The following is a 19,292-nucleotide window of genomic DNA, read 5'->3' as shown; positions in this document are numbered from 1 at the left end:
GGCGGCCCCACGCGGGAGCGGACACCGGCAAAGCCCGAAACCAGCTCTGAAACACCCTCAGAACCTCAATGCTGCAGCTCACTGCATCGCACATGGAGCACGGAAGCGATCGTCCATAAAAAAGTAGGTATGTATAAAATACAGAAATAAAAATCTCCCGCCCCGCCCCGCGTTAATTCTGTCAAGCGGAACAGAAAGCTTTCCCATTGCTCCTTCAATGTTTGTTTTTTCCCCTTTTCTTTTACAAGCAGGAGAGAAAAAACAGATCCACAAAACCAAACACAGACCTATTAAACACAGGTCTGTACGAGTGTGAGGCAAAAGTAAAACATAAGCTTTGTATTTGTGTTAATATTTACACACTTAATTGTAGTTTCTGCTTCATGGCTGTGATATTTAAATCACAACTAGAGCTTTATAGCTTAGGTAACTGAGCAATACACTTAACGCTATTTAAGCCTGTTAATTAAATAACAGCATATTAAAGTGAAAAAAATGGTGAAAATCAAATATCTAAAAAAATCCAGCTCAATTGCCTGCAACAGCAGCTTTAAAAATCATTTCTAAGCATAAACAAAACAGAAATACGGCCAGCTTCAAGTCCAGCTTACTGTTTTAAAATTAAAATTGTCCTCTGCTCCTTTTCAGCATCCTAACTACTTCCAGCAAATAAAGTAATAAATTACACACAGAAAGATTTTTCAGGTTTTTTGTGTTTGTTTTAGTAAAAAGCCAAAACAACAGCAAACAGAGGGGAAAAAATAAAACACTTCACACACAGTTATAGTAATTGAACTGCATTCTTGGCAACCACCATCACAGCAACCAGTCATCACACCAACTCCACGAGTGCCTTGTTATACTGAGACTTCCAACAAAGACTCCAGTGCATTCATAGTCTCTGAACACTCATTCTGAAACAATCAAGCTATTCAATCCCCCCCCAAATTTTTTTTACCATCTGAAGCTAGAAAAAAAAACGAATCCAGACTGCTCCTGAGGCACCTGTGCACTGCCAGGCTCAGGATGCCAGATCACAGTCAGGTACCTGCTCCATGACTGAGGGAGCTCAGCACCCCCAGCATCTCCCCTGTCCTTCCCAGCCTCCTGATCCCCACCATGGTACAGCCCTGACTTATTTCCACAGCAAACCCACCACATCAGAGGTGTAGGACTTTCTAAATAAGCATTCTGCAATTCAGGCAGATTGGAAACCCATGCGATTGTTAAAGGAGCTGGCAGGTGCATCTGTCCTCTCATGCTTTTCCTAGAGCACCAACAGTGCTCCATTTGCTTAGTTTGTGTATCCATTAACTGAAAATTCTCTCAGATGAGTATCACTGCTGTGCAGGAAGAAAGAAACATTTCACATAGGCAGCTAATATTTTTTTTCCTAGCAGTAACATCAGAATTCTTCTTCTGCGTTTGCAATTTGTGAAGTCTTAAATTTCTTGAGTTTTTCAATAGTAGAAGATACTGAAATCTCTCCATGAACTTTGTTGTCTCTGGTTCGCACATTGACAGCATTATTTGCTTTCTCCTTTTCTCCAACCACTGCAAGACATAGCACAAAATATTGCACAATGTACGTGAGAAAATGAGCCTAGAACAAACTTTGTCCAACATTGTAACTTCAACGATATTCAGAAATGTAAGATGCTGCAATTACCTAAAATGAAGTTATACTGAGCCAGCTGTGCATTTCTAATTTTCTTGTTTAATGTGCAACTTTGATCTAGATCCACGTCTGACATAAATCCTGCTTCAAAAAACTGGTTGCAAACCTAAAAAAAACCCCAAAGAAACCAAAACCCTCTTAGTATTACTACATAGTTTACCACATACATTTGTAAATGCTGCAGTTATTGATATCTCCCAATAATTAATTCATGCATATGCATAATTTCATTCTTATGGATGATTATAAGGATTTCAATGAAGTTATCTGAAGAAACCTGCACACACAGCAGCACCCCAGCTGGGAGACAATAGAAGGTAACATCTATATCAAACATGTCCTCAGTCTGAGAAAGAACAAAGAGGAGTAGGAACAAACACATTTATTCTTGCATTAAAAGGAGAGCATGGGACAGGGGTAAAACCAACCATGGTTCAAAAGGGATGTGGTCAAGAATACACATGGTGGGAAATGGAACAAACTGGCTCTGCCTACTTAGAGCTGAGAGTGCTGTAATGAAGCATGAGTTATATAAGGTCTGTTATCCAGGATGCTTTGTCCTTGAATAATTACAGAAGTATGTACATAATTAAAGAACCCAAAATACTTAAAGTTGCATACCCCTTACTCAGACATATACAAATTTTGGACAGGAACTTTTATATCTCCCCCCCCCACCATGTCTCCAGAGTTAGTAAGCTTTAATTCCCTGTTCTAGGACAAGCACAAAGCATCTCTGAAATGTGCCTGCTGCCACAAGGAGAGAAGCTGAGCCGAGCTGTCCTCTCACCTGCTGGGCGTATTGCTCCGAGGTGGGGCCCACGGGCACAACCATCACCTGCCGTGGAGACAGCCAGAACGGCCTGGCCAGCACAGCACAGACAGGAAACAAAGGTGCATTTTACATTTCCACTCACAGCCACAGTCACCTTCCACAACAATAATTTCTGTACAGAATTATTTACATTATTTAAATTCTGTACAGAATTATTTAGCTAAGGATGTTGGATAGTGTATTACCTCCCTCATTTCAAACTCACACAAAATAGCAAATAGATTCCAGTAAAATGACATACGGGGAAGTTGAACCTTCTGTTTTCTTCCCAGATGACTTGACAACTTTAAACAGAATTTTTTTCTGCATAATTCTCACTTTTATCTATTACTTTACAGTGAAGATGGACAGTCAGGTGACTGAAAATAAGAATTAACTCTTCCTTAGTAGTTAAAATACATTCACAAAGAAATACTTCCAGATCTTATCCAAGATAAAATGATCAATCTTGGAAGTACAAAAATATTTCACATATTACAATTCATTAATGTCTGTGTACACACAAATAATTACTTTACATACATCTGACATCCTCCTGGTACACAAGCATGATTTTTAAGAAAAAAGGAACAAGATTAATGCAGGACTTACACATTCAATTACAATTCCTATTTTTGCATTATTTTTTCTTTTTTTCTGCAGTCTCATGAAATTGTATGGATATCATACAACTCAGACCAGAAAACCAGACTTTTCTTGTAATCTTACTAATTTTGAGAAAATTTTAGGGATATTATTTTTGCATTATAATATATGGGACAATAGGAAGGATATACAGTTTCTACTTTGTTAAAGTCTTCTTAGAATTCCATTTGTTAGAATTGGTAAAGTCTTAGATTTCCACATACCATTTTCCTCCATAATTTTCTGCTAGAATAGCTATCATTCTCTCCACAGATCCCAAAATAGCTCTGTGAATAATCACTGGCCTTTTCTTGTCATCGCCATCCTTACTGAAAAAAAAAATGAAGGTTTTTGTTTAAAAATAAAGTTATCTTAGCTCTCTCCACACATGTAATCTTACTAATATTTTTGATTCTTCTTTTAACATAAAGACAAATTTCGTTATACTTATGAAAAGCCTACTGGTTTTATTAAAAATGTACTTCAAGTCAGCTGGGCTTTTAAAGAAATTCTAATTTAAAATAATCATGCCTGCAGCTAGTGGCAGAGACACACTCTTAAACCTGAGAAGACACTTGACTGACTCAGCACCATTTTTGTGCATTTTAATATTTTATGCTCTTCCTTGCACTCTTTCCATTAGGACTTGCTTTTATTTTGTTGCACAGGAAATTACCTGCCCTTACTTTTCATTACTTCACTTAAATTACAATCCTGAAATTTAAAAAAACTGGCTTTAAAAAAAAGCCAGTTCATAATAATATTATCACCTACCATAAAAACTATAACATCTACAGCAGAATATATATACCACAGGACCAAAAAATTAGAAATTCTTATCTATCTTCCCCATCTTCAAAAAATGCAAAAATCAAACACAAATTTGCAAAAATACAACCCAGAAAATGAGTATTCAAGTCAATGTGGCACTAAAATTAATTTCCTCAGTGGGCCTAGCTGGAAACCAGCCAGATTTTCACTAAAAGCTGTTTGCACTTGGTTTATGTTCAAAGTTAACTAATTTAATCTGATAAAAATAAAGAACCACTTAGTACAAACATACGTGCTCCTTAGGGCATGTTTCAATTTGTGTGCTGTGTCTTCCAAGGAGACACAATGACTAAACTGAAAAAGAAAACTGACTCAGCTGAGGGGATTTTAGCATTACTTATGATTGATTGTCTTCAAAACTGGCAGACAAGACAGAAAATAAGATTTTCCTGCATTTACAATATAAGTGAGCTATCATTACATTGAGAAAATATCTTCAAGTTCATGACTCGCTCCTCTGCCCACTGGGGCTGTTTGCTCTGCCTACCAGCTGACTGATTTACAAGCTAATCATTTGTTAAATGAGCAATATAGCATTAGTACATAATGGGAATTACAGATAATGGAAGCTATTGTTCAATTTCATTTTAAAAAGGAAGATATTCAGCTGAACCACTCACCCAACATAAGTAAGATTAAACCGAATGGGTAGCTGGAAGTCAAGCTGGATGGTAGCACATTGATGGTACCTACCAATTGCATCTTTGATTTTAATATCAATCTGTGAAGCAAAATTACACAGTTACTAAATATAGTTGCCTGCAGTACATCTGCATTTCTGTCCATCCCAAAGTTATACTGAAATGCTGAGTCACTAACCTTAGGACCATAAAATGCTCCATCTCCTGGATTCAAACTCCATTGCTCTCCAAAGTTATTCAAGCTGTTCTGAAGTTGCTAATCATAATGAGAGAGAAATTAATAAAAAGTGTAGAAGGGCCTCTCATTACTGCAAGTCAAAGCAATTGCCTTTGAAATTCAAAAGGAGTCAAAAGGCAGCACAACCTCTATTGTTCAAGCATTTGCTCGTTTATGATAAATAATCTGGAAATAGTAGTTCCTTGTATAAATATAATGATTAATCAGAAAAAAAGATTAATAGAAATTTAACTAGTTCAAGGTAAGGGGCTAAGTAAGAATCTGAAAGTTCTGATTTTCTATAGAAACTTCAGATTTAATGTGATGTTTTCCTACAAGAATTTCCACCAAGGGTAGTATTTAGCATGTGATTTAAACAATTTACCATGCAGCATGGAAGGACTCAGTTAAATATCTATCTCTGCAAGTACATATATTAAGGGGTTTGTTTGTTTGCTTTTAAATTAATTACCTTTTCTGCATGATCCCAGATCTCTAAATCTCCAAGATAATTGTCTGGTCTTGTAGAAAGATGTAGTTGGAAGGTAAAGCCAAAGACAGCATACACTGACTTCAAGAAATCAAGACACTCCCTAATTTCCTCTTCAATCTTAAACATAAAACATATTAAATAGGTTAAAATTGAATTATATAAAAATGTAATTGAATCTACTGAATTCCTCATAACAAGAACATAAAGAATTAAAAATCACTCGAAAATTACATCCAAGGAACGCAAATCCATTTAATGGGCAAAGAAAGATCTGAGGTGTTGTGGCTTCAAAACACGGCAAGAAAAGTGGTGTTTTTGTTAAGCATGAGGTTCTGGAGACAAATTGTATCCTGAATTAAAGTAAATCCATTTTTACATGGAGTTCCACTAAAATCTATGGCATTACTGACAAAATTAAGGTTTTATTCAGCATTACTATAGAAAACAATGGGATCAACTGCTTTTTTTTTTTGCAGAGGGAGATGGAAAATGCAACAAATCTTACTTTCTGGGGTTTAACTGCCCAAATGCATCTTTCTAAATAAAACGAAGCACATAGGAAAAAAAACCTATCAAAAGCAGCTTTATGCTGTACAATGGAAGAATCAAGAGTTGAAATACTTCAGGGATTTTTTTCTTTTTTACTGTTAGTTTGCACTGGGAGAGGGAAGGGTTTTTTTGGTTGACTGGTGGGGATGTAGAAGGTGCCTTTTTTTTTACCTGTTCCATTGTGCAAAAGATGTGAGCATCATCTTGTTGGAAGCGCCTTACACGAGTCAAGCCACTCAAAGTGCCTGAGAGCTCATTTCGGTGAAGAACTCCAAAATCTGCAAGTCTAAGAGGCAGCTCCCTCCAGGATCTGGGACGATGGGCAAACATCAAGCTGAAAGGAACACAGAAGAACCTTCCTTTTATCCCTCTTACAGGAGATTTAAGACAACACAGAAATAAACAAAGCTCAGTACAGACAGTGATCACATTTTTAAGTATTTACTCATTCAGAGTGTCTACATCCTCAAAGACAGGCAAACACAAGAAGCACACCACTCTCAGTGTACTGCTAAAGATCACTGAGAAAAAAAACACTGCAAGAGTAAATCAAGACAGGTTAATCCATCCCCTTCTTGGAACACCACATCTGATGCCCACCTCTATCCCACAGAATTGGTATTTACTAGTGGCACAGACTAGTATTAGCATGCACAAACCCAGCTCAGTGCAGACTTACTGCAAAGGTCTGCTTTGGGGCCCTGTCAGAGGAGCTCTCTGGACACACTGGCTTAGCAGTCTATAATAAACATACATTACTGTGTGTATTAATACTCCTTTTATTTCTCCTCAGCCCCAAAAAGGATAAATGACATAAAATAGGACATTTTCCAGTTGAGAGTACAAACCAATGTCCTGGACAATTCATGGGTTTAAGGGCAAAGGTTTCCTTCTCAATCTCAAAAGAGAACATATTTTCACTGTAGTGCTGCCAGTGTCCTGAAGCTTCCCAGAGTTTACTGTTGAAGACGTTTGGAGATACAACTTCAGTAAAATTACGCCTGCGATACTCCCCCTAGAGAACAAGTGCAACATTGAAAAGGTGAGAGAGCTTTTGACAAGCCAAAGCTTGATTCTTTTCAACTGTGGTATTATGATGGCAATTTACAGGGACACAATAGGACTACTGCACATGCAGACTTGGCACAATTGGAAAAACACAGCTTCACTCTTCCTTATTTTCAAAAAGGTTAAATTTGTATAATCCTTGTAAAAATCTTGTATATGTTTACATACATAGATACTTTTCTTTCTGTGGCTAGCTCAGCACTATGAATGGCTTATCATTTAAGATCAACAAATGATAATAAAGTTGTTAGGACTTATATCAGTAACATCAGTACATACTCACCCGTATGAAATCCACCAGAGTGTTATAAAGAAAGGCACCTCTAGGGAGGAAAAAGCAGCTTCCAGGACTCAAATCATGAAAGAAGAAGAGCTCTTGCTCCTAGGTAAATCAAACCCAGAATGCTCTAATAGCAATTCAGAATCGCAGAATGTAACTACTTCACACACATCAAGACACTGCTTGCAAAGATGGAATATTACAGCAACAAGATGATTTATGGTCTGCAAGTGCTCAGCAAGACCAGTTAATTGATCTGCAGTTCTTACTCTTAGAGATTCATAAAAACACCAAATTCCATTTGATTCTTTGACCATGTAAACACACATTTCCCCAAATTTACACCTCTTATAAAGAATGACCAAACCTTGTTATTTACACAATTTCCAAATAAATTCTCTTCTGTGAAAACCAGAGTGGTTTAGGTAGGATCTGCAAAGACTCTACATTAATAGGTTTAAGGTTTATATCCTTAAACTAAGGGACTACAGCCATTAACTTCTTCCCAACATTAGTTTAATGCTCATATGCAAGTGATGAGCTTGTTGAACTAAAATTTTAAAATCTAAGTGACATCAAGAAGCACAACTGGCTCCCCTTAAAACTGTCAGAAAACAACAACAAAAAAACCAAACCAAAACTAAAATACAAGGGAAGAGAATAAATTCTACAATAGAAATATAAAAGAAGTAGACAGTGGAACAGTGTACCTTTCCAATTTTCCTATGATCCCGGTTTTTGGCTTCTTCCTGGATTTTTTCCCATTCCTTCATCATTTTGTTATCAGGAAAGGATATTCCATATATCCTCTGCAGAGTTTCCATGTCAGATTTTCCTTCCCAGTATGTAGAGGAACTCTGACACACAAAACCCATACTTTAGGATAATATTATATAATATCAGGGAAGGAGGGATAAACACTAACCCATTCGAACATTATTGTATTTTTCCTTGGGAAAAGAATTATATGCAGTCCTTCAGCTTTTGTGTGTAATACAAAGAGACTTGCAGTGCCTTTTAGTCAGCATACTAATACAGAAGACAAGCAGAAGTGACAAGTCAAATCCTATTTTATTCTGCTTAGGTACCTTGTTTTAACTCACATCATGACATATTTTATTATTTCACATTATGGCTTTTAAAAAGGCAGGAGTTGTTTACGTTGAAAACATAATCCAGTAGGAAAGCTAGAAAGGCAAACTAAACCTAATTCTCACCGTTAAACCTGAGCAGTTTTAACCCTCTACCCACTCAATCCCTGGAAGTCAAGAGTTCCATACACTTCAGTTTGGAAGTCAGGAAAAGCCACAATGATGAATGTTCCAAAGAGCTCAGACTAATAAGGTTACCAAAAGCAGGATCTGTGAGTAACTTAAACTACACCATACATTCAGAGGCCTCTGCAAACACTGTCTCTGGCTTCCCTGGAAGCAATGCCATTTTTTAACAGCAGCACTTGCAGACCTGCTAAGGTCCACTTTATCTCCTGTACCTGACGAGGTCAAAATACTGTTTTCTGGCCCAGTGAGTATCTTGATGTGAACTTACTGCAGAAGAGAGCATGTACACCCCCTTGCAGTCAGACTAAGCAGGACCCTTGTCCTGTGAAGTGCAGTGCTGATGGGAGACAGTGGCACAGTCCTGCCACAGGGGCTTAGGCTGCTCTTCTCTCCTGTGCACAGCAGAATTGGCTCCACAGCTCATCTGTCACCACTAGCTAGAGTAGTTTTGCAGTGCTCTTCATCAGTCTAAATGAGCAGGTTACTACACTAATACTCTGATACAAAACATGCTGGGAACTTTCACTGAGGTACTACTGTCTTAGCCAAGAATCAGTAAATGTCAGACACAGATCAACAATTAAAGTCAGTAGTTTTACTTGTACAATGGGAACTGGGAAAGAAATGAAGAACTATTCTACAGTAAGCAAAGAAAACAATGCAAAGGACCAATCCTAGTACAGTCAGCTCAGGAAAAATAAATATATAAATAAATCAACTGACAATTTATTTCAGTTTTGATGCACAGTTAATTTAAACTTACCTTAACTATTTTAAGGGCCTTAATTTTTCCAGTGTGTCTCACATGTGGTCCCTTGCAGAGATCAATCAATGGACCACATCTATATGCCAAAACAAAAACAGTGTTCATTTCCAAGCAACGTAACATTTTTCAATGCATTCACTAATGGCACACAAGTTCATGTTTAACACATTCAAACATGGCAGTACATATAAATATGCACCATGCAGCAAATTCAGTGCACCTCAAATGTAACTGTGCCTTCTACCTGAAGTGGAATATTCACTCAGTAAATGCTCAGCACAACTGATCCATTTTCAAGAGCATCATAACACATTTGCCAATTCATACAGTTCCATATATGAACTTGTTCAAGTTGGCCAAGAAATTTTAAAGTATGCACATCAAACAGAAAATGATGTTGCCATTTTCCAACCAACTAACAAGTAACTGAATGAGCAGGTTCTTCACCCCACACTGAGCTAGAGTTAGCTTTCTCCATTATGCAGCCAGACAATGGCAGAGATGGCAAATTTATTTATACAGTCTACTGAAACCAGAGGGAATAAATAAAAACTGAATTTGATATTTGTCCACAAATTGAGACCTAATCTGTCCCAGCAGAGAAAGAAAATCTCACTCTACCTAAGCAGCAATATTATTTGCAAACTAAATCACAATCACACAGGAATTCAGAACTTATAATAAAAAAACTCCAAATTTTTCTCTCAAATTAAATTAATTAGCTATAAAAATACCTAATAATACCATTCAAGTATATTTCTTTACCTGTATATTGTGGTAGTTGGTGTCTTCACCTTCTCATTAAGGATACGACACTTAAACTTGTTATACTATGTGTGGAAGCATGAAAAGTCAGAAATGTTTATAAAATGGATAATAAATTTCTCTTCAAAAATTACATTTTTATATTACAAGTGCACCAGTAAAAGACACTTCTAAATAAAAAAAAACCCAAAACAAACAAAACCCCCACCAAACAAAACAAAACAACAAATCAACAACACCAAAAACCCCCCACTTCAGATCCACAGCTACTCTAAAGATTTACCTTAAACATGTCTAAGAGGATCTCCTTCTTGACTTCCAGCCTTTCAAAAGGCTGCTTCTCTTTCATGATATTTTTACAACGGTTCTCTAGTAGTGGGAATTCGGTACTAGATACACTTCTAGATAAAAAGACACAGGCAAAAGAAATATAAATGAATCATTTTGATACTCCCATTTTTCTAATGGTTTAATTTGAAAAACATGGAATGTGTCGTGATTTGTCATGGTATTTTTTTCCTTAGTTACTTACAATCAGCTGTATTTTCTAAACCCAGAAACACAGGTAGTACCACCCTGAAAAAACCCATTGCAATCATTCCTTTGAATGTCTGGAACAGTCTTTGACATGATTAACTGTCTGGAAGACCTATAGCTCAAAATATACATATGATTTAAGAAAAAAAAACAAACCAAGGGTCAAAAAGGCTCAACCCAGCCACAAGAGCCAGTTTATCAGCTCATGCAGATTCAGTATTCCCCCTGCCTACAGAAGGATAAACAAGGAAAAAAACAGAATTGCAAAGCTGTGCACAAGGATTAGAAAAGTAGTAAACACCTAGACAAGTTACATGCATTTGTGCCCTTTCTACAAGTGACTCTGGCCCCTGGAAACCAAACTTGCATGACTCTTCAAAGAAACCATCCCCTTTGCCTCACAGGAACTTCAGAAAGTTCAACCCCAACACTTTGCATTTTTTCCACAGAACAACTTCAGCACTTAGAGAGCAGGTGTCTGAACACTGTTTCTGAATTTAAATATATACACACACTCAGTTGAACCGTATATACAGAAAACTATGTTTCAAATCATATTAGAGTCAGAATTATACTTGTAACATGCAGAAACAAACAAAATAACTCTAGTACTAATCTTTAATAGGGAGTATTAAAGTTCTAAGACACTGTAATTTTACCTGTCTTCAATATACATGTCATAATGAAATCCATTCTCAATTGGTGGTCCATAGCATAAGCAGCCCCCAAAATGTCCTTCCATGGCCTCTCCAAGAATGTGAGCACTTGAATGCCAATAAACCTGTAAATGAAGTCAGCTGAGCAAACCATGAGCTCAATGGCATTGTGTAACTAAAAAGAAGAAAAAACAAACTAGAGATATGTGCAGGTAGGACACAGACTGGAACCAATGTTGTTTAAATTTTGAGAGAAGTAAAACAACTTTGTATTACTCATTTAGAATACTTCAAAATGAAAAGATAATGGCAGATGTAGCACTAAAGGCCCATCATACTTCAGTCTGAAAGAGGATTACTCTACCTCTGCACAATTCCTTCAACTTAATTACTGTACCTTGTTTATTTAGAAGTTAATTTCAGTTGAAGTCTATGTACCACTAATCACATCTAAAGCAATGTAGCCAATTAGGCTGCCATTGTTCACATTCAGAACATTTATTAATGGGCCTGTAAACTATATTACCTGAAATGTCAGAAGAGGGAAGCCAACAACACAGTAGATCAATACCAGTCTGATGTTCTGACTTATTAATTGAGACTATTTCAGAGCTACTGCTATAAGATAAAGCCTTGACAGGCTCCTGAAATGTCTCCAACAAGCTTAATCACATAAATAATTCTTTGACAAAACTGAAGTCCAATCCCAGTGTATAAAGATAACATAAGCTTCAGACTGAATACCATTAAAGAAAAATCTCAGTCAAGTTGCTAAGTATACATGTAGTTTAATTGACTAAGAAATGTCTACTTAAGGATCTAATAAACAGTGCCAGTACAAGGGGGTGTAGATTTTATTTGTGGCTCAAGTCTAATATTGGACAGCTTTTAAAAAACAGTTGAGACTGCCTCACTTTGCTTTACCATCTGATCTTCAGATGCACTGAGCCAAACCACAGACTGCTTCAAGTTCACATACAAATCAAGGCTTTCTGTGCTAACTCCTTTGAGAAATAACTTGTTTATGTAAAACAGAAGGATGAAAAGAACACAAAGACTTTACTCAGTCTCAGACTACAGGCACTTAGTATCTAATCTTTGTTGAATCATAGGAAATACATTACTTGAATAGTTTTGTGGGTTTTTTAATGTAAGATTTTTAAAGCTTAATGCTGCAACCAATTTTATGTTATTAGTTTCTTTAATCAAGCAGAAACCAGAGTGTTTACTCACAGCTTTGGCTTCTTCATTATCAAAGGTGAGCAGCTCCAGAGTACAATCTCCCTCCAGCGGACGGTCCAGATCCCAGAGTTCACCATTCACTTTGGCTATGACTGCATTTGAAGCCAACACTTGACTAAAGAAACAGAAGAGACAAGAATATTTAGGTTCAGATTTGTAAAAGCCTTTAGATTTTTAAATCCCATGAGACCACATCCACATCTTGTAGCAACTGAAGACCGTAAACTTTTGCTCCTGTGGCTGCTTAAACACTTGCCTGCTTTTAAGGTATAGAACCTTAAGGTCTTGAGAGGTTTTGTTCAACACTTTTCAGTATGGGGGATCTGGAGGAAAGGCTGCTCCTTACAACAGGTTCTACTGATTCTGCTAACTCACAAAACTTCTGATGTCTCTTAATTCCCAGCAGTGCCACAGATTTAATTGGAAGCATTATGATCCAGCACAGAATCCCAAGCATGAGAACTGTAACCAGCTGTTTCTACTACATGAAGCTGAAGTGCCAATGCTTTCCAAGCAACTCAATTTAAGGGAGCCACCACCCACTGACCATGATATATATTTTATATAACAAGGTAAGAGACAAACGATAGTAACAGTTTTATCACTACAAAATTACACCTCCTTGAATGTGCAGGTTACCTAATTCCTACAGCTAATTGATATGGCGTGGTTTTCCAAGATTCCCCTTCAACTGTCTCCCCATCTGTCAGAGTAATTTTGATAGGTTTGCTCTGGTTGGCTGCTCTGTAAGCTAGCAAAGCATCATGTTCTTTTTTCAGTGCTTCATAAAGCTTCAGTCTGTCTTCTATGAAGCTTGGCCCACACTGGAACTGTAAGACATAAATTTGATCATGCACACATATTTGTGAGACAAAGAGAATAAAAGGATTCACAGTGTTGGTGCATCCCCAGAGGTTCCAACTCATCCAGATTTAGCTGTACTGGAATTTACACTGAAATTCTGTAAAGCATTTATAAATAATAATATACAGGATAGTCCCATCCAACTTACTGACTATTTTAGAGTGATTTTACAATTTTCCATGCACTTACATCAATCTGGGCCTAAATGGGTCTGTGAGCTGGACCTCAGAAAGCAGCTTATATTCCTGACCCAAAATTTGCATTTGGCAGATGTCCTGGATAAATTTGGATCACTCCAACAAGCCCTCGCCTCTGCCACTACATTTAAAGCATCAGATTCAAGCCAGAGAGTTCACATGAAGTTCCTATATTTTAGCTTAAGGTGAGTTATTAAGCTCTGTTGTACTACAGCAGTGCTGCCAATATCCCTTCAGCCATCATGAATGCTCATGAACCACCACCCTCCTCAGGCACCACAAAACCATGACCTTTATTTTCCAATAACCCAAATCCTTTTGTTACATAAAATGTAGAGATTTAATAATGTATCAGTAACTCTACTAATGCAAGATTAAGCTCTTGAATAATGTGAGGTTTTTTTCACTGTGCTATAGTGAGCTTGCTTCCCAAAAGCTGGGATTTCAAAATACAGCAAAGTATTCCAGATTTGAGTGCCTTTTCTGAACCTGGATGAAAACCACTCCTATTACTACATGGTATTAAAGAACCACTTACATCATTCTGGTGCTGGTTCACAGCTTCATTTTCCTTTTTCTTTTCCTCTTTAATTTGATTCACTGCATCAGTAGGACTTGCACTGGAGACTTTCTGAAAACAGTGAGAATACAAAGTATACCCCTACTATACCTTCACCTTTTTTTTCCAGCAATCATCAAAACAAAGCAAACCACTATAATATTGGGCTAAAAAGGCAATTAGAGGGAATAAGGTATGTCTTCAGGACAAAGACTTCTCATAGCACATCTAAACTTCATCCTTTTGATGTTCTGCAGACACAGCAATGCAGCTCACCAAGCAAAGTCCTCTCAATAAAATTTCCCAAATTTTACTACTACAACTACCACTAGCAAAATGGCCACAGAGAGGCCGTTGGAGGTCAAACCAGAGCAGCGAGCAGTCACAGCAACTTTCAATCGTGTGATACCTCGAACAGGTTGCCCAGTGATGCTGTGGATGCCCTTCCCTAGCAGTGTTCAAGGCCAGGCTGGATGAGGCTCTGATCAATCTGGTCTAGTGGAAGATGTCCCTGCCCATGGCAAGGGGCTTGGAACGAGATGATCTTTATGGTGTTTCCCAACACAAACCATTCTATGGCTCTATGAACCCGCCGCCTTGGCACAAGGGCAGAGAGCACTGCCCAGGGCTGCGGGCAGACACCGCGACAGGCTTCTGCTCCCGGGAGCTGGGCATAGGTGGCTCGGCCCCGTGAATGTCCGTGTCCCGTCCCGTCCCGCCCGCCCGGGGTCACCGTCCCGTCCCGCCCCGCTCCGAGCGGTACCGGCGCTACCTCTCCGCCGGCCGGGGGCTGCGCCGGCGCCGCCCGGCCCAGCTCGGCCGCCAGGCTGCGGCGCAGGTGCAGCAGGCGGTAGCGCAGCTTCTCGTTCTCGGCCCGCAGCCGCTGCAGCTCGGGGCTGGCGCTGCCGGGGCAGTGCAGCTCCTGCGGCTCCTTCAGCCGGCCGACCTCGGCCGCCAGCCAGCGCAGCTCCCGCTCCTGCCGCGACAGCCGCAGCTCCACCGCCTCGGCGGCCGCCGCTGCCGCCATCTTGGCCCGGCGCGCTCCGCCCCGGCCCCGCCCGCTGCCGGCGGAGCCCGCCCGGGCGCGGCGGCGGGGCCGTGCGAGGCGTGCCTGCTCCCATCGCTCCTTTTAATTGGGCAAACGGCTCTTTGGCGCCGCTGCTGCCGTGCTGGTGATCAATCTACCTACCCGAGGCCGGCGAGCAATTGGGAAGTGTCGATATCCACAGAATCAATTGGGGTGGAAAAGACCTCTGAGATCATCGAGTCCCACCTATGACCGAGGACCACAGCGTCAATTGGACCATGGCTCCATGTGCCACATTCAGTCTTTCCTTAAACGCTTTATGAAACAATGCCATTGTTAAAACGTGTTTGTCGATTACATTCTTATTTGACTTCAATGTCAAATAAACACTGTCAGAGCTTATTTGTAGTGGATGCTTCCTGGCTGACACCATTTCGTATGAAATCAGGCTGATTGAAACTATTCAGCATCTTAGCACAATTGCAGAAGTTAGCACGAAGGTAAATAATTTGAAGAGGTTTGAGTTGCCCGGTGTTAGGACTCGGAGCTTGGGAGGATTGCACAACTCCTATTGCACAGCCCAACAGTCTGCTGCATCATTTACAAGTCATTGCAATTAAATACCTCAGACCCTTGACCCTGGGAAAAGAATAGCTCTCCATCACAAATCTTTTATATCCACCATGTACTTCCATGTATCCTTTTGTGTTAAACACTTCCTTGGCATCTTCAATTTGTCTAGTTTCCTCCCTTGATTGCACTTCACACTCACTTTTCTGTGTTCAGTTTCTCAACACACACTTTCAAATTTTTGCCTTTAATCTATACTCAGACTTTAAAAGGTGTGGGTTTTTATTACCAAATTGGCAATTACCAAATCAGAATTTTAGCATTTTATTTTTGTATTTACAGGGTGGGAAATAACTACATGGTATGTGAGAAAGCAGAGAGATAAATTTTGTAATTGTTCGCAACTTGATACATTTCCTATATCATCTACTTTTCTTTGTGATTTTAAGATTTTATAAGAACAAATTTGAGGTTATATTTTACCAACAAAAATAATGGGAAGATTTCTGGCTCCAAACATTGTACTCCTTTAGACAAAAAAAGTCAATCATTCAGTGCACCAAGTCCAAAGATACTCCTATAGTGTATACTCACAAATTTTAGGTTAATATACCTCAGCAAACTGATACCAATGCACTTTTTTAATTTGCACCAATTCTTCCTTGCTTTCCTGAAGAGGTACAACACGACAACACCTATGTCTATCCTTCACTATAGCAAGGTTGTATATCTTTGAGGCTGGATTGGCAGGTGTGAAAGTAAAGCATAGTCTATAGCTTCCTTTAGAAATCCATTTCATTATTAATTTGATAAGTTACCTGTTATTTTAATTTCTAAATTCACTACTGTGCAGAATTTATTACTGTGCTTAGGATACTGATGACAAGCAGTGTTGTCAGCACAATGAAATAAACACAGATTTGTCTTTTAAATTAAACTCTGAGAAATGTATTCAGGTTATATTCTCTGTATCTCATCTTTGGGTTGAGCCTTATGAACTCAAACACATGTAACTTGGGGCTTGCTCTAGCATTTAGTGAAGTAATGGAAGAACTTCCCCTCTGAAGTTGTAGAGGCTGAGAAGGCTGATTCAGAGGATGCTGTCTAACATATGTGGAGTACCAGTTCCCTCTATCGGGGTCTTTTATCTGCTGAGATAATGTGGTGCTAATTAGTAGAACTTCCGAGACAGAAACAATTTGAAGAGAAAAAAAAATCTTACTACCTCTATGGAGGGAATTTTGAGAATTAAAGAGCCATTGCCTTCAAAGGCTACCTAGAAGATGTGCCAGACAGGTTGGCTACTTTCTCTGCCCTCTGCAGATGACGCTGGTTTAGCTGTGCTCCTGGCTCATGGTTAGGATGGCTCATGGTTGGATTGCAGCTGCTTTGTACCATCCCTGTCCCCCCAGAGGGCCCTCTCTGGTGTGTGACGTCGTGCAGAGCACGGGGAGCTCTACCTGAGATGTTCACAGGAGTGAGAATCTGCTATGGCCAATAAGCCATGACATTGTAAACTGGGACCATTAATATTGCTTCCAGTAAAACACAATCCCATGGTCCTTGCTCCACACGATGTCAATGTCACACAGAGGCTTGTTGTATCGGCAAACAACCACAAGGTGACAGGCAATGCTGCCAAACAATTCTGGGACGCCTCGCTGGCTGACTGGATGCTCACATGCACAATAAAATTCCTGCATTAGGATATGGTCAGTGGTCAACTCTAATGTTAACTGAAAAGTACTTGAAATTTTGGAAACAGAAGCCTGACGGGAGGATACAGTGATTGCAACTTAGGATCACAAGAACAGAAAATATTCTAAAACTCGTTGGACTAAAAGATTGGCAAAATATTTTTGTTGGCTCCACAACAGATAAAATATCCTTTAGAAAAGTGCAGGTAAGGCCACACGAGCAAGGCCATGGATGCATTATCAGTTGGCAGCAGTAGAAATAGAAAAAATAGACGAAGAAACAGGAGGAGGAGGCAGGAAGTATTCATAGCTTTTCTATACAGGGAATTTATGTTGACAGAAAGTATGAAAACAAGCCCGAGCAGTCCATGTACTAAGGAGCATTTGCATAAGGGAGGTTATGTAATGTGTGATCCTCAATGAATGATTATCAGTGGCAGAACACCTCCACTGGGATTGCAGTAATCTCCACTGTTAAACCTGGCTCAGGAAATGGACGCTACATGAATTATTTTGCTTAGAAATGGCATAAAAATCTAGACATGCAGAAATGTTGTTATTCTTAGTAGTTATGTATTTACCTTCACAAAAAAAGGTCTTATTCTGTAACCTTTTTTTTTACCTTTTGCATACAGGTTTACAAAATATATATAGAAACATGCTTTCTAAATGTGTAATTCCTTTGCATATTAAAGCTAATATTTTATGGAAGAACAAGAAGTGGAGGGCATTTGTACTGTGGTTTGAGTATGGCCTCTGAGGAATATAAAATTAAAGTGTACAAAGGATGCTTTATTTTATGTCCTGCACCAGCTTGTACAGATTATTTCAGTTTGATCAGCTGTCTTCTAGAATGAATTATTTTTTGCAAAGGGATATCTTTGAAGATCAGTTACAGAATTAAAAAGTAACAGTAACTAAGCAATTCTCAGTCTCATCATTACGGTTCAGAAGCTGTTAACAGTTGTAAAGGGCTAATTAGTGTAATGTAATCCTCTTAGGAGGCTGCAGGCATTGAGCTAGATTTCTTTATAATTTGTATGTAGGCCTTCTTTATTCCATTGGAATTACAATAATCACAGACAGCAGTATGTATTTGCATTTTAGCCATTCACATTATGTTTATTTTGCATACTGAATACTGCACAATAAATGCAGAAGCAGAATTTTCTATTTTCTACTTAAATATCAAAATGTTTGGAAGAACAGCCAAGTCTTGGTTTTACAACTGTGCAAAATCTACCAGAAGAGAAAATGAAAACAGGAGTAAGTGGCTTTCTGAAATCCCAAGCAATCAGAGAGAGAAAATACTGGAAGAGCTGGATGTGAACAAAGTGCTGTCATATTTGGTTTACAAGAGAGTCTTTTCCTTGGAGGAATACAAAGACATTTGGTCCCAGGAGAGCTACAAGAAGAGAACTGAATATTTTCTAGATAAACTGTATTTAAAAGGCCCAGGTGCTTTCTCTGCCTTTTGTTCCATTCTGGAGGAGGTCTCTCCTAACTTGCTGACATGCTTTCTCCTTGGCTATGAAGGTAAGGTCACTGTCTGCTCTGAAATGCTTAAGTGTATATTGGTAATGTCTTGCAATCCTTTGACACTAATAGTTATTTGCTATAATTAGTGTTTACTTTCTCTCTTGCACTAAACCAGAGATAGTATTTGCTGCCTTTATGGTTCTTTGTTATGAAAGAGAAAATAATCAGGAGAAAAAAAATTAAATATATTTTATTGCTATACTTAGAATATTTAACCTGATAAAATGCTGAATATTCAAATTGCTGTTACTAATAAATGAAAGTCAGGATAGGAAAAGGATTTCTAGGTATTACTGATAATGCTTAGATAAGAAATGTAACACTGATCATTTACGCTCCTTCCGCTTTCCAAATTATTAAAAATAGATTGAGAAGTT

General features: G+C 38.6%; 1 protein-coding gene across 1 annotated transcript; it reads right to left on the bottom strand.

Annotated features, from left to right (window-relative positions):
- Window positions 1-695: 695 nt before the first annotated feature.
- On the bottom strand, window positions 696-15,109 carry LOC136562164 (threonine--tRNA ligase 1, cytoplasmic-like). Its single transcript, XM_066558847.1, has 19 exons — window positions 14,855-15,109; window positions 14,062-14,154; window positions 13,102-13,292; window positions 12,454-12,577; window positions 11,224-11,345; window positions 10,311-10,428; window positions 10,028-10,092; window positions 9,260-9,338; window positions 7,927-8,073; window positions 7,220-7,318; window positions 6,717-6,883; window positions 6,040-6,202; window positions 5,299-5,436; window positions 4,788-4,865; window positions 4,589-4,689; window positions 3,362-3,466; window positions 2,469-2,541; window positions 1,670-1,784; window positions 696-1,554 (listed from the first exon to the last, which is right to left on the bottom strand). Exons 1-19 carry the CDS (start codon window positions 15,107-15,109, stop codon window positions 1,406-1,408), a joined length of 2,382 nt encoding a protein of 793 aa, XP_066414944.1. The 3' UTR covers window positions 696-1,405.
- Between the last annotated feature and the right edge of the window lie 4,183 nt (window positions 15,110-19,292).

Source organism: Molothrus aeneus, chromosome 13 (genome assembly GCF_037042795.1).
Source record: "Molothrus aeneus isolate 106 chromosome 13, BPBGC_Maene_1.0, whole genome shotgun sequence".
Taxonomy (NCBI): domain Eukaryota; kingdom Metazoa; phylum Chordata; class Aves; order Passeriformes; family Icteridae; genus Molothrus; species Molothrus aeneus.
The sequence above is the reverse complement of the archived record's forward strand: the minus strand, read 5'-3'. Positions and strand labels throughout refer to the sequence as shown.

Excerpts from the sequence above, each read along its gene's own strand:
- LOC136562164 (XM_066558847.1), bottom strand. The coding sequence starts at position 15,109 with ATGGCGGCAGCGGCGGCCGCCGAGGCGGTGGAGCTGCGGCTGTCGCGG. Across the intron at positions 9,339-10,027 it reads CCAACTACCACAATATACAG|ATGTGGTCCATTGATTGATC; the intron begins GTAAAGAAATAT and ends TTTGGCATATAG. Across the intron at positions 4,866-5,298 it reads TCTGGGATCATGCAGAAAAG|CAACTTCAGAACAGCTTGAA; the intron begins GTAATTAATTTA and ends CATTATGATTAG.